This window comes from Silurus aristotelis (assembly GCF_946808225.1).
Source record: "Silurus aristotelis genome assembly, chromosome: 9".
Classification (NCBI taxonomy): Eukaryota; Metazoa; Chordata; class Actinopteri; order Siluriformes; family Siluridae; genus Silurus; species Silurus aristotelis.
Window position 1 is genome coordinate 3,750,014 of NC_139582.1, and position 15,937 is coordinate 3,765,950.

At 38.9% G+C, this 15,937-nt stretch overlaps 1 protein-coding gene across 4 annotated transcripts in view; it reads left to right on the forward strand.

The window, feature by feature from the left end:
- brsk2b (BR serine/threonine kinase 2b) overlaps window positions 1-15,935 on the forward strand; it is a 195,533-nt gene extending 179,598 nt beyond the window's left edge. For 2 of the 4 annotated variants that reach the window (XM_083549914.1, XM_083549912.1), the window contains exons 17-19: window positions 4,014-4,194; window positions 4,833-4,922; window positions 13,700-15,935. In XM_083549914.1, coding sequence (XP_083406040.1) covers window positions 4,014-4,194; window positions 4,833-4,922; window positions 13,700-13,722 — 294 coding nt within the window. In that variant the 3' untranslated portion in view covers window positions 13,723-15,935. Of the gene's footprint in view, window positions 1-4,013; window positions 4,195-4,832; window positions 4,923-13,289 lie in introns of all 4 variants that reach the window. The other 2 variants (XM_083549913.1, XM_083549911.1) reach the window with 2 other exon arrangements.
- The last annotated feature ends 2 nt before the right edge of the window (window positions 15,936-15,937 follow it).

Below are 15,937 nucleotides of genomic sequence, written 5' to 3' on the forward strand. Positions count from 1 at the left end.
TGTTAAAAACCATCTCTCCTAAACATCTCCACGCTTCTACGGTTATGTCATTTGGGCTAACCGACTTTCCACTCTTCGTGCTCTTAATCGCTATATTCACTTCCTACTTACTAATCCTTTTCACGTCCTGCTTCACCATCTCCACATAATACAACCTTCTCTCTCTTAATTTTCCTTATTCATCAGCTGCTCAAAATACTCCCTCACCACATTATCTCACAACCCACTTGTAGAGCATACGCACTGATGACATTTATCATGACACCTTCAACTTTTACGTTCATCACTCTAGCAGAAACTCTCTTCACCTCCACTACACTCTTACTGTACTCTTCCTTCAGAATCACCCCTACACCATTTCTCTTTCCATCCACACCATGAAAGAACAGTTTAAACACCTCCAATGTCCCTGGTCTTACTCTCTTTCCACTTGGTCTCCTAAACACACAACATATCCACCTTATTCCTCTTTATCATATCAGCTCCCTTTCTCCCATTACCAGTCAGAGTACCAACATATTAAAGTGCTCACCCTAACCCCCACTCTCCAACACTTCTCCTTTCCCTGCTGTCTCTTTGGACGTTTTCCTTCTTTCCTTCTCATCCTTCGGCCAACAGAATGCCCTTTTTCCACCAGTACCCTGTTGGCTAACGATACCAGTGGCGGTCGTTGGTAACCCGGGGCCTCGACCGATCCTGTATAAAAGTCTGATTCGTGATCCGTGTATTTGATTTGGCACGTTTTACGCTGGATGCCCTTCCTAACGCAACCCTCCCCATTTATCCGGGCTTGGGACCGACACTAAGAGTGCACTGGCTTGTGCAACCATAATCGATGGGTTGGTTAATAAAAGACAAAAATAAAACATATTTTGTTTCCAGCCGTATGCGCTTCTTCCACTACCCAATTGTATAGATTGTCTTTGGATGCATTGGCATGAAATTTTCCCTTCAGTTGAACTGAGAGACAGACCAGTTCTAGCACGACAATGCTCCTGTGCACAAAGCCAGCTTTATGAAGATATGCTTTATATGAGTTGGAGTGGAACATCTCCTGCTATAGAGCTCTGAACCCAACCCTAGTGACTTTACTATCACCCTTGTGGCTGAATAAAGCACACAAGCACACTCATGCAGTATGAATTTGGATAATTAATTCAGGCACAGTCATTTGCATAACAGGGGTATTTAATAGTGCATCACAATCGGTCATAATAACGTGACTATTAGTCCAATCCCATTTGTACAGATCCCCGTTTGTGAAGTCTTTATGAATAAAAAAAATTAATTCTTACTGATTTTTGTTTTGTTTTTAAATGTCCAATTTGGGCTTTATTGAACAAAGCAGAAGGCCATAATCAACCCCTAATGTGTGTTCCTTACAATAAAGTGTTACAGATGTAAGTGTAATTAAAATCAACAAGCGTTCAAATGGAACGTGCAATGATTTATTCGCTAGTTAGGGGGGTAATTAGAAAGATTTTTTTTATGCCTCTTATGATCACATTTGGTTCCGTATTCGTTTGTATTGTTCCTCTTTGTAAAGGACTGTGTTACTTGTGAAGCGTCTAATAACATTTACGGTTTGTATGAAAAGAAGGAAAATGAACCAGTGCTGGTGCTGAGACTTAGTATTACATTTCGCAGGCTCCTTCATCCAGAGCAACTTACAATTGCATGTTATGAGCAAAAGTTTGTGGACACCCGAGTATACGATTTCTATTTGTTTTTTGAACATCTTATCCCATTCTTACATTAACTTCCACTCTTCTGGGAAAAAGTTCCACTAGATTTTGGAGTGTGCTTATGGAGATTTGTGGAGATTCATTCAGGCTCAATGGTGTTGGTAAAGTACTGATGTAGTTTAGGAGGCCTGGGGTGGAGTCAGTGTTCACATTCATCCCAAAAGTGTTCAATAATGTTCAGGTAGGAGCTTTATAACAGGAGATCCTACACTCTAGCCCATGCAAAATATATCTTCATGGAGCTGCGTTTGTGCACAGGGACATTGTCCTGCTGAAACAGGTTTTTAGTTCAAGTGAAGGGAAATGTTGATGCTAGCACATCCAAAAACAAATGTGGTTGGAAAGGTCAGGTGTCCCAGTGTTGTAAGAGTATGTCACAGAAGTAAGTACACCCCTCACATTTCAGCAACCATTGTAGTATATCTTCTCAAGGGACAATACTATAGAAATAAAACTTGGATATATTTTAAAGTATCAGTGTGCAGCTTGTGTAGAAGTACAGATTTACTGTCCTCTAAAAATAACTCGACATACAGCCGTTATTGTTAAAATAGCTGGCAACAAAAGTGAGTACAAACTCTCGGTGATAACAGCTGTAATTCGTGTAACCCTGCAAAAGCCACACGTCCTACTCATCATGTTCATGTTTCTGTCTGCTTGACAGGACCATACAAATGTGTATATCTTGTATTAGAGCAGTTACAATTTGGTGCTTTGAGTCCAATGTTCTCATACTGACCACTGGATGTTCAACACGGCACCATCAAAGAAGTCGAGTCCTCGTGCTGTGCGTCAGGCGCAGAAGCTGACTTCAAAAAACAGACGCATGAGTGCTGCAGCATTGCTTTAGAGGTTGCAGAAGCGGAAGGTTGCCTGAAGTTTTGCTGAAGACGACCTGTCCAAGATTATGAATTACTGAAACCATGTCCTGTGGTCTGATGAGACTAAGATAAACTTGTTCGGCTCTGATGGTATCCAGCATGCGAGGAATAACAAGAAAATTGTGTCTTGCCTGAAGTCAAGCATAGTGGTGGTAGCATCATGGACTGCGGCTGTATTAATGCTGCGGGTACTGGGGACCTGTGGTTCATTGAGGGAAACATGGATTCCAACATGTACTGTGACATTCTGAAACAGAACATGACGCCCTCCCTTCAGAAACTGTGCCGAACAACAGTTTTCCAACATGATAACGACCCCAAACACACCACCCAGATGACACTTGCCTTGCTGAGGAAGCTGAAGGTGAAGGAGTGGCCAATTATGTGTCCAGACCTGAGCCCAATTTAGCTGTGGGGATCCTCAAATAGAAGGTGGAGAAGCACCATGTGTCTAACATCCAGAAGCTCCGTGAAGTCATTATGGAGGAGTGGAAGAGGATCCCAGCAACAACCTGAGCAGCTCAGGTGAATTCCATACCCAGGAGGATTAAGGCAGTGCTACAGTAGATACAACGGTGTTCACACAAAATATTGACACTTTTGGCACAGTTTTGACATGTTCACTGAGGGTGTACTCACTTTCGTTGTCAGTTATTTAGACAATAATGGCTGTATGTTAATTTATTTTAAGAGGACAGTAAATCTATACTGCTGTACAAGCTGCACATTGACTACTAAAATATATCCAAGTTTCATTTCTTTAGTATTGTCCCTTGAGAAGATCTACTATGATTGCTGAAATATGTCCTTACTTATGAGATACTGTACCTTTTTAGTGTTATTTATAAAATTAAGCAGGTAAGAATAAGGGCTCTGCTCTAAGGGCTCAGCAGTAGGATCCTGGTGATGCTGCGATATGAATTCATTATTTTCCGGTCAGCAGTCCAATGTTTTAAGCTAGAACTTTTTTGCTTGCCTTGCACCTCTAGGGGACGGGGTTTAAATGCAGTGTTCTTCCCCCATTCCAAAGTGTATTTAATAGTGTGTGAATGAGTGTTTTTGGATCGTGAACTACTTGGTGTCTCATCGCTCAAAGTTCCATGGAATGGGCTCCAGGCACCGACTGACCCTGTAGGATAAGTAGTATAGAAGATGGATGGACTGGTGGAAGGATTAAATTCAATTCAATACATTTTTATTTGTATAGCGCTTTTAACAATGGACATTGTGTCAAAGCAGCTTTACTGAGATATATTTGATGAATGGATGGATTGTCTTTTTTTTTTTTTTTGAGAGTTGTTAATGGTCAACCTGTAGTTCAGATCTTATGTATCATAATTAACATTTTATATTAAATTTTTTTCTCTTTCACTTCTCATGTTGTCAGATTCCCAGCCTCAGCCACAGTGTGGTTTCTCAGACGAGTTTCCGGGCGGAGTACAAGTCCACAGCTGGCCCTGCTGTCTTCCAGAAGCCTGTGAAATTTCAGGTGGACATCACCTATACGGAGAGCACGTCCGCCACCAAGGAGAACGGCATCTACTCCGTCACCTTCACCCTGCTCTCAGGTAACTACGTCAACTACAATCTTTCTTTCTTTTTTTTTCTTCCTTCTTGACTTCCCTGCTTACTTCCTTCCTTTTTCCTTCTCTCATCCAGTCTTAAAATAGCCACGCCCCTCAGGGTATCTGTGGCAAAGGTTCAAGTAAAAGACACTCTTTTGCCTCCTGGCATTCATTTCCTATTTTCAGCCTGCTGAGTTTCAAAGGACCACCCTCTTCCATCTCTTTTTTTCTCTCTGGTTCTTTTTTTTTTTAATCTTTTACCTTTAGATATGAGGCTGAGGGGAAAATGTTGCTCTACGGGTCGCTCTGTGAGCCTCTGAACTTAATGCATGCATCAGGAACTGAGCCGTTGGCCATCGTGTAAACCCTTAAAATGCACCGTGATCCCATTAGACGTTACGAGGCTGTAGCTAAGGGGGAATAAAGCTGACACGCAACAGCATAAAACGTATAGATTCATTTAATTAGATGGAATTGTGCAATGCTTTACACATATTTTATGTCCTGAAAGTATATAGCAGTATGTAATATTTAATGTAGTATATTCAAATTTCATAGAGCAGGACATCTAGTTAAATAGCTTTGAATAAGTGTGTGTGTGTGTGTGTGTGTGTGTGTGTGTGTGTGTGTGTGTGTCCCAGGTCCCAGCCGACGCTTCAAGCGAGTTGTGGAGACAATTCAGGCTCAGTTGTTAAGTTCACACGACCAGCCTGCCGTCCAGCAGCTTTCTGGTGAGCAGAAAATCCGTCCGTCACACACACACACACACACACACACACCGCCACTGCTCTCTCTTTTTATCTTTCTCTCTTCTCCTCCTTTTGCTCTATCTATTTGTCTTTCCTTATCTCTCTGTCTCTCCTGCTTTCCGACCCAGCATCGGCTGCATGCATGGCATCCGGCCCACCATGCTCCAGCACCTTGAACACAGCACTTGCACTCATCACGGTCAAATAGGTGTTTTAATGTGCTGGAAATGTTGAATGTATTGTGAATGTATATCTTAAGGGAAAAAAAATATCTAAAACTACAACAATACAATGTTTAATTTGGCACTTTAAGGAGCAATTTGTAATTTTTACAGCTTCCTGTACAACAAATTCCATTTAATAGAAATGGATTCAGTTCTTTTTAACATATCATGTAGCCTTTTTTATGTGAAATTAAAGCTTCATATGAGAGATCCCTAATCCTAAAAGGAAATATATAATATCATTTTATGGTTATATTCTGCATTCTAGTTTTTTTTTTAATTGTTTTCAAGACACATACATGTTCCTTTTGCTTCAATGCAACAAACTTGTTCGAAGGCAAAAACACAAGACGAGTGATTGAACGAAAAAGTTTTGTGGAATCCAATTGTGACATTTTTGGCTGAAGAACTTCTGTAAGACAGAGAACACGAGAGAAGATGTTGGCAGACGGCCTCACCCCCACAGTCAAACAAAAAAGGTGGAAGCGTAATGTTTCAGGGTTGTTTTAGAGCAGGGAAAGTTCCGGAAAGTGAAAAGAATCCTGAACCAACATGGCTACCATTCCATACTTCAACACCATGCAATTCCATCTGGACTGTGGAAGCATTTGTCCAAGCTCTGTAAATGCTATTTAGAGAGCCAACAGTCATCTGGAGTGATCTATCATGGAATGTCCTGCCCAGTCACTGCACCTAAATCGTATTGAACCGCCAGAAAGGTCTAAAAGGAGTCTTAAACTAGTGAAGAACACCTTAATCGAGTTGTACAAGAGTGTCTAAAGCTGTTCTTCATGCTAAGGGAGGATTTTGATATTTTTAATACAAATATAATTCAACATATGAAAATGTATATGGTTTGTCAGCATGAACCTCTCAGCACATTATAGCAATAAATATCCTCTGTTTGTTGTATAAAAATGAAAGGAACATGTGTCTTTTAAAAACCATAAAACTTTGGACATTCACTGAAAACTACATATTGCATCTTTAATGTAGTTTCTTTATTAGTTGAAACAATTTCTAATATAGAGGTGAATCAAATGCCTATTTGACCTGATCCAAGAGCGCTGAACCACATTAAATCCCTTATTCATTCTCTCTCTCTCTCTCTCTCTCTCTCTCTCTCTCTCTCTCTCTCTCTCTCTCTCTCTCTCTCTTCTCTTTCCCATATATGCACTCACAAACACTCCTCTGCAAGTATAATGAGCACATGTTTGGTACGTATCTATAAGTTGTGTGTTCGAGTGACGGCTCCCTGTGTCCTCGCCTAAGATTTTGGAAAAGGAGTATTGGGGGGGCATATTTCAGTAGGACTCACTTGGGTCCACTTGGAGACGAAGAACGGATTAGAAACGAGAGGAATTCCCTTTTGTTCTTTATCTCTGTCTGTTTCATCACATGGCTGTGCTTGTGCTTGTGCTTGTGCAAAATCGCCTGATAACAGCTCCCTCTAGTGGCCACATGGGTTTCTAACGAGAGCCCGGTTTCATTGAAGCTGTAAAATCTAAAAGTGGTTCTGTGTTTTTGGATAAAGCTTTTATTGCTTTAAATCCTTTAAAGCTGCTGTTTCTGACAGAACTATGATGATCTAGACTAATCTAGACTAATCTAGACTAATCTAGACTCAGGAGCTTCTCTGCACTGAAAGTGTGATCCATTGCTCCTTTAATCTCTTGTATACAGACTAAGATTCAGTGTAAGAATAAGGTGTGGCCTGAAAATGGAGGAAGTTGTTATGAGGAATTCAATCACATCACCAGTCTCTCCTCGTCACCGTCACAACCCATGCGCTTCACTTCATCTCCCATGTACTGTATGTGAAAAAATACGTGCATATGATTTAATGGATGAATGGCATGTGAGCGCTGTTAATCACAGAACAGGACAGCAGAGAGACAAAGCCCGAGACAAATCACAACTGTCCTTAAACACATCCATCACATCACAGACATCGGGACCGGTATGAGTTTGTACTATTTTGAAAATAATTGGAAATAGTCTACGCTTAAACGCATTACTGCAAATCCCATCTCCTGAAGCAGTGTTCAGGAATTTACAGAGTGCTCCTTTAAAACAGTAATGCTATTATTACAAACTGCCCACATACACATAATCCAAATTACACACAAAATATTACCATTGCGATCGATTTCATCTTTTAAAAAAAAGGCTGTATAATTACAAACCGCCGCTTTAAAATGGTGAAGTTTTGCAAATTTCACCTTTGAAAGAGTTTTACAGATGTCACCTTTAAAACATTGATATTTTTTTAAAGGGTAGATTGTTATTACTTTTTTAAAACCTTTTGCACCTTTAAATTAATGATATAATTAATACAAAATACACAAACTAGAGTACTGTTAATATTACACACTGCACTCCTACTAAGTACTGCTATTTTTATGCTTTATTATAATGCTGTTATTATTGCAAACAACTGCATTTATAACAGACTGCTCTTTACAATAACGCTGCATTTATTATAGACTGCACCTTTAAAATAACACTGTTATTCCAGACGGCACCTTTACAATAATACTATCATTATTACAGACTGCACCTTTAAAATAATTCTGTTTTTATTACAGACAGCACCTTTCAAATAATGCTGCCATTATTACAGACTGCACCTTTAAAATAACGCTGCCATTATTACAGACTGCACCTTTCAGATAACGCTGCCATTATTACAGACTGCACCTTTAAAATAACGCTGCCATTATTACAGACTGCACCTTTCAGATAACGCTGCCATTATTACAGACTGCACCTTTCAAATAACGCTGCCATTATTACAGACTGCACCTTTAAAATAACGCTGCTATTATTACAGACTGCACCTTTCAAATAACGCTGCCATTATTACAGACTGCACCTTTTAAATAACGCTGCCATTATTACAGACTGCACCTTTCAAATAACGCTGCCATTATTACAGACTGCACCTTTCAAATAACGCTGCCATTATTACAGACTGCACCCTTAAAATAATACTGCCATTATTACAGACTGCACCTTTCAAATAACGCTGCCATTATTACAGACTGCACCTTTCAAATAACGCTGCCATTATTACAGACTGCACCTTTAAAATAACGCTGCCATTATTACAGACTGCACCTTTCAAATAACGCTGCCATTATTACAGACTGCACCTTTAAAATAACGCTGCCATTATTACAGTCTGCACCTTTAAAATAACGCTGCAATTATTACAGACTGCACCTTTAAAATAACGCTGCCATTATTACAGACTGCACCTTTAAAATAACGCTGCCATTATTACAGTCTGCACCTTTAAAATAACGCTGCCATTATTACAGACTGCACCTTTAAAATAACGCTGCCATTATTACAGACTGCACCTTTCAAATAACGCTGCCATTATTACAGACTGCACCTTTAAAATAACGCTGCCATTATTACAGACTGCACCTTTCAAATAACGCTGCCATTATTACAGACTGCACCTTTCAAATAACGCTGCCATTATTACAGACTGCACCTTTTAAACAACGCTGCCATTATTACAGACTGCACCTTTCAAATAACGCTGCAATTATTACAGACTGCACCTTTCAAATAACGCTGCCATTATTACAGACTGCACCTTTTAAACAACGCTGCCATTATTACAGACTGCACCTTTCAAATAACGCTGCCATTATTACAGACTGCACCTTTCAAATAACGCTGCCATTATTACAGACTGCACCTTTAAAATAACGCTGCCATTATTACAGACTGCACCTTTCAAATAACGCTGCCATTATTACAGACTGCACCTTTCAAATAACGCTGCCATTATTACAGACTGCACCTTTCAAATAACGCTGCCATTATTACAGACTGCACCTTTAAAATAACGCTGCCATTATTACAGACTGCACCTTTAAAATAATACTGCCATTATTACAGACTTATGAAATAACTTAACTTTAAAATAATACTTTGCTTTAAAATAATATTAGCTTTAAATTGCATACAATAATCGGCTGTATCAACGAAGCCACTGGATTGTGGCAGCACCATATATAAGACTTACAGACTGCACCCTTAAAAATCCTGTCGTATGAATGAAAGCTGATAGTTTTACAGTGTTTTTACGTTTTTTCATCGATCTTTTAGGCCAACATTCCAAAAGTGATAAGAAATTTCTCTATTTTCTAATAACCGTAGCACTTTTATTCGTATTCACTGCGCTCGTTTAAATAACGATCCTGTCCTGCGATGAGCACTTTATCTCTGCACACTTTCCTTTTTACTCACACAAGTCTCAACTCATAAAAGTTTAACGCCTCACCTTCACGAGGCGTTTCGGCACTCATGCATACTTTATGCTGTTTTTCTGCCTCGGTTTAATTCTTGCATCATCCTGCTTTAAGGTGCAGCGTGCAGGTTTTGTGCCCGGCACCGTCCGACTAGAGCTAGGGCTTTAGTCGTCTGAGTTGAGTTGCCGCCTCTTTCATGTCTCGCTGTACGGACACAAACACCAGTATGGAAGGGGATAGACATCCCTGTGACCTACTTTAACCACCTAACGAGCAGCTCATCAGAAAAAGAAAACTGCCACGAAGTTTAAGTTGTCGTTTTTTTCAAAGCGTTTTGCTGTGAATAATTTAAATCGCATTCAGGGTTTGCCATATGCAAAGAACATAAACAGTCAAGGCATGTTCAGGAAGTGGTATGTTCCTGGAACCGGATCGATTGCCAAGAGATCAGAAACAGTTTGAAAGATTCAAGCAGTATTGCATCATTCACAAAGCTATAAACATACAATAATCAGCTCCATCACCAAGGCACTGGATTATCACCATGTCTAAGACCTTTAGACTGCAGTTTTAAAATAATGCTGCCATTATTACAGACTGCACCTTTAAAATAATGCTGCCATTATTACGGTCTGCACCTTTAAAATAATGCTGCTAATTATTACAGTCTGCACCTTTAAGATAACGCTGCCATTATTACAGTCTGCACCTTGAAAATAATGCTGCCATTATTACAGACTGCACCTTTAAAATAATGCTGCTAATTATTACAGACCTCACCTTGAAAATAATGCTGCCATTGTTACAGCCTGCACCTTGAAAATAATGCTGCCATTATTAGTCTGCACCTTTAAAATAATGCTGCCATTATTACAGTCTCCACCTTTAAAGTGATACTGCAATTATTAGAGACTGCACCTTTAAAATAATGCTGCTAATTATTACAGACCTCACCTTTAAAATAATGCTGCCATTATTACAGTCTGCATCTTTAAAAAAAAAAGCTGCCATTATTACAGTCTGCACCTTTAAAATAATGCTGCCAATTATTACAGACTGCACCTTTGAAGTGATAATGCTGTTAATAAAGACTTGCTAGTGTTATTAGTATATACATAATGACATGCTCATGCTCTAAAGAGAAGTTGAAGACCATTTTAAAGATTTAAAAGGCATTGCATAATTAATGCAGCTTTAAATCGTGCACAACAATCAGCTGCATCACAGAGGCCACTGGTCTGCAGGAACGTCTTCGTCTGTAATGACTTCGCTACAGTACGTAAGAACAATATGAATAATACATTTTATTTTTCTTGCATGTTTCACTCTCCTAAGAGAGTAAGCAGAGCGGTCATCTTCGGCCCACTCTGTGTCCTTTGTGTGTCGCAGTATTTTAGTGGCATTTTCCTCCGGAGCAAATGGTCAGATGGAAATGGAGCTGTGTGAAAAGACTGCAGCTCGAAATCAGCAGCGGTGAAGAAAGAAATAAGGCCTGAAACCTAGACAAGTGCTGCAATCGGAGCAATCTTCTGTAGTGCTCGCTGTTCTACAGTTCAAAGGGGAGACGGAGAGAAATAGAGGGAAAGGAACAGAAAGAGAAAGAAAGCTTTAAATATGTTTCATAATTAGGGCAGTTTCATAAAACATTTAATTACTAGAAATGATAGATAATTGAGTTATTATTCTATTGTGGGTTAGATTTTTCATTTTCTTTCTAATTATTTCAATTATACTAGATGGACGAACATATGTGGACACCTGAACATAATATTGGTGTGTCAGGGGTAGAACCATATAAGGCTGGAAAAGTCGAGTGTCCCAATACTTTTGTCCCTATAGTGTATTATTTATACATATACACTAATGGCACTTGGTGTCTTAGTTATTCATACAACTGGGCATTGTTAAAGGGCTCATGAGGAGCATTAGCTTTGCTGGGATTTGAACTCATGACCTTTCAATCAGAAGTCCACCATCTTAACCAGTCAGAGCTAAAACTTCATCAATAAGTGTTTAATAGGGTTGAGGTCAGAGCTGTATAGCAGGAGATCTTCCATTCCACTTTCTTTCCATGAAGAGAAGACCACATATGGCTGGGAAAGTAAGGTGTCCCAATACTTTTGTTAATTCAGTAAATCTCATGTGGTCAGCAGATACTTGGTTTATTAAAATTAAAATAGATTATATTTAAATAAATAAATAAATTAGGTAGATGTGAGAAACCCAGGAAGAAGCAAGCGAGATAGATGGTTTCCATATAATAGCAAAACTTTACCATGTTTTTTTTTCCCCCTCGCTTATATACAAAAGAAACGTCCTGAATAGAAAAACTCCACTGTCCTGAACATTTTTCCGTGTCTGAACTAAAGCTTTTTTACCTCTGACAGACACTGGAGACTCGTTCCAAACTTGTTTTCTCTCAGAACACTTCCTTACACATGCTTTTAAATCCACAGATGTGTTTAGTGTACCGGTTTGATCCCAGTTTCCTGTCTGTGAAGGTCAGCATGTTCTCAGTGTGACTCCTCCAACTATTTAAGAATCAACGCAGGAGGTAAACCGGTTACTCGAAATTGCCCCCAGGTCTGCCCGAGCATCGTGACGCTGACCAGGAGGAAGCTCTGGTCCTGGTGTACTTTCTTCCAATGAACAAATGAGTGAATATTTTTTGGCTGTTACTTTTGCACTAGAGGTGTGTCAATTAGGCTGGAAATCTGTGAATTATTTCTGTAAAGGGCAGTCGTGAGCGCGTTCGTGTGCGCACCTGCAAGAAAAAATACCCTGCACTGATAAAACCGTGTCCTGCTCCGAAATGTCAACCTGAATAGATCCAGTGCCATTTACTATTCATTCCATCCAGACAAGATCAAATGGGAGACTGTTTAAAGCCTCATGACATATTATGTTGTGTGTAGTGGTGAGATTGTGTGTGTGTGTGTGTGTGTGTGTGTGTGTGTGTGTGTGTGTGTGTGTGTGTGTGTGTGTGTGTGTGTGTGTGTGTGTAGGCGTGAGTGAGAGAGAGAGTGTGTAATGAGACTGTATGCTATATATGTGTAAAAGAGAAAGAATGTGTGAGAGAGTGAAAGAGAGAGCATGTAAGTGAGAGTGTAATGGGGTGTGTGTATGTAGTAATGAGATTGGATGTGTGTGTGTGTGTGTGTTTGAGTGGGAACGTGTATTTTGCGTGTATGAAAGTGAGAATGTAATGATGAGATTAACGTGTGCGAGTGTGCGTGTGAGTGAGTATGTAATGAGATTGTACATTGTGTGTGTTTGGGCGTAATGATGAGATTGTATTGTGTTTGTGTGTGTGTGTGTGTGTGTGAGAGAAAGAGCGAGAAATTGAATGTGTGAATGTGTAATAAGATTGTACATTGTGTGTGTGTGTGTGTGTGTGTGTGTGTGTGTGTGTGTGTGTGTGTGTGTGTGAGGTAGGGCATGAGGGAGAGAATGAGAAAGAAAGTAAATGTGTGTGTAATGAATTTGCCTGTTTTGTGATGATTGTAGGGTGTGTGTAAGAGAAAGTGTGTGTGTGAAAAGATTGCATGTTATAACTGTGTGTGTGTGTGTGTGTGTGTGTGTGTGTGTGTGTGTGTGTGTGTGTGTGTGTGTGTGTGTGTGTGTGTGTGTGTGTGTGAGTGAGGGAGTGAAGGTAAGAGATGATATAGGAGATATATGTATGGGGGACTGTGTGTGTGTGTGTGTGTGTGTGTGTGTGTGAGATACAAGGCTTAACATTTCTCATTTATCTAGTCTTTTCATTCTCATTGTGTCCTTTTGTGGTCTACATTGTTCATTTGTTTGTTCCCTCTCTCTCTCTCTCTGTCGTTCTTCTCTCCCCGGTGTGTACCCAGGCAGCCAGTTGACTAGCTTCTTTGACGTAATTAAACAGCTCTTTTCAGACGAGAAGTCCGGGCAGGCGTCGCAGAAACACGAGTCTGACTCGAATGCCTCCAAGAGCAAAGACAAATCCAAGGTGGCATCTTCAGTCGGGACACAGGAGCAGCCTTAAACCCACCAGTGGTAGTAGATGATTAGATATATATATTTTCTTCTTTTTTTTTTTCTAGTTTACTCATTTAGTTTAGATCAAAATCTCAAGTCCTCATTTGGCCTCTTTTGTCCTCTTTATCCTCAACACACATGCGGACACATGGCGTATTACACTCTCGCGTTGCATTTCATGTCTTTTTCTGGTACGTTTTTGTTCTCTTTCTGATTTTTTTTTCATTTTTGATGACCTTTTGCACATTTCTGCTGCCAGGGATTATCCAGAAAACATGTTAAACCCCCCCGAGTGCTGCTCTCACATGAGCGCTGTGTACAGTATGTCGACGGAAGGCGCATCACACAGCAAGTACAAGCTACGAATGGGACACACCCCAACAGACTCATGGGAAAAAATAAATATATATATATAACACCTGGACTTATTCACTCATTTCTCTTTCCTCGTACTTGGAGCCAGCTGATATGCCATTTCATATTACTATATTGATTATTGGTGATTGAGTATTCATTGGCTATAGCTCCTACCTTTACACAACACACACACAAACACACACACACACCCCAGATGCATTGAGAGGAAGAGGAATCATCCAGGTGGAGGTGGACATGAATGTGCTGGAGGAGCAGACCACACAGACTCTCCATTGGATTGTAATACCTTTTTCTTTTTTTTTTTTTGGGTTCTAAGTGTTTATGAATGAAAGAATTTGAACTATTTTATGAACTGTGTCATTGCTGTACAAGATTTTAAAATCTTATTATGGGCAGAATAATACAGCCGAGCCCTATTCCGGCGGTGCTTTGGGACGGGATGAGGTGAAACAAAAAAGGGAAATGTTTTACAACAAATGTTCTATTCTCCTGTACAGCCTGTATATGTTTATTACGTGTTCAAACCTCGTCTTGTTGTGACTCTGCTTGGACTGATTGTGTTGCTTTTTTAATTTTAATTATTATAATTTTTTAATATGTGGTGAATTTTTTTGTCATCTCGAAATTAAATTAAGCATTAAATGATTTCATTGTAAATGAATTTATTTATTTTGTATTTTTTTGCTAGGACTGAGTATGTTCCTTTTTTAATTTAAATACAATTTTAATTTTTAGCTTCATGTACTGATTAAATTTTTTTTTTGTCAACTTGATATGATGCATAAAATGATTTCATTATTTATTTATTTTTTTGTGACCGCTTAAACTGATTATTTTTTTTTTATTTTTTTTTACTATGTAGTAATTTTTTTGTCACCTTGGAAAAAAAAATTATGCATAAATTGATTATTGTAAATTTTAATTTTATTTAAATTTTTTTAATGTTGTGACTGTGCTTGAACCGATTTTGTTGCTTTTTTTTTTATTTTATTGAAAATAATATAATTTTTATGCTCCATGTAGTGAAGAAATGTTTGTCACCTTAGAATGAAATGATGCATAAAATGATTTCATTGTAAATTAATTTTTTACTTTTTCTTTTTGGAGAAGCATCTGCAGGATTCAGAGAACCTTTGACCATCATCGTGTATCATTTTCTAACTTATTTCTCGGCTTGTTTTATTTGTTTGTGTTGTTTAATTTATGCAGCTGGGACTATTTATATACTAAATTTGGGTAGTGTTCGTATCAAAGCTATTTGTCAAATGATAATTTTTTGTATGGATTTTTTTTTTTTTTTAATTGTCCTTTGTCGTTCGTTTGGACTCATCGGAATTTCGTGAACAAAAGCACTCGTTTTTTTTTTTTTTTTTTCTGGCTTTCGAGCAGAAGAAGAGCCTGTAGTAATAAGTTAAATTATTTACCAGTAATTTAAGAATGTAGACTAGCCTCTACGCGGGTATAACGTTACGAAATCTTGCTATTTGTCACTTTTTAAAAAAACAAACAAAAAAAAAAAGTGTGTGTGTACAGGTTGAAACACTTGAACCATGTGATGTAAATAGATAACTTTGCCAATGAGTTTCTTAAGGCACCGAGGGGGGGATCATTCCTGCTCATGGCTGCGTTTCTCGTATTTGCCGTTTGCATGTCAGACATCCAGCTGTTCTCTGCATGACGATGATGAAATTGTACATGTTCGATTTGCCCTTTTGTGCTTTTGTCCCCCTTTTCTACTTTTTTCCACGTTTTGATTCAAACGGATTTTTTTCCCCTTTATTTTTTCCTCCCACAGTTCACATTCCTTTCTTGTCTTTTACTAGTTTCTCCCTTCTGTTCTGTTTTCTTTTCTTTTCTCCAAGAGGGTGTGCTGATGTCATAACCCACCTTGTCGCAGGTGCATATCCACAACACGGCAGAGCTCCGATAAAGAGAAATAAACGAAGCAATACCTATTCATATCCTTCCTATTTTTTACTTTGCGAACTGGAATAGAGATCAAATATGGGCAGGTAAAAGGAAAAAAAAAAAAGGAGAGAAAAGAAACACGATGTATCCCCCTTGTAACTACTGTGAATGAATTCAGTGCAAACAGAAATAAATCCATTGGATTCTTTGG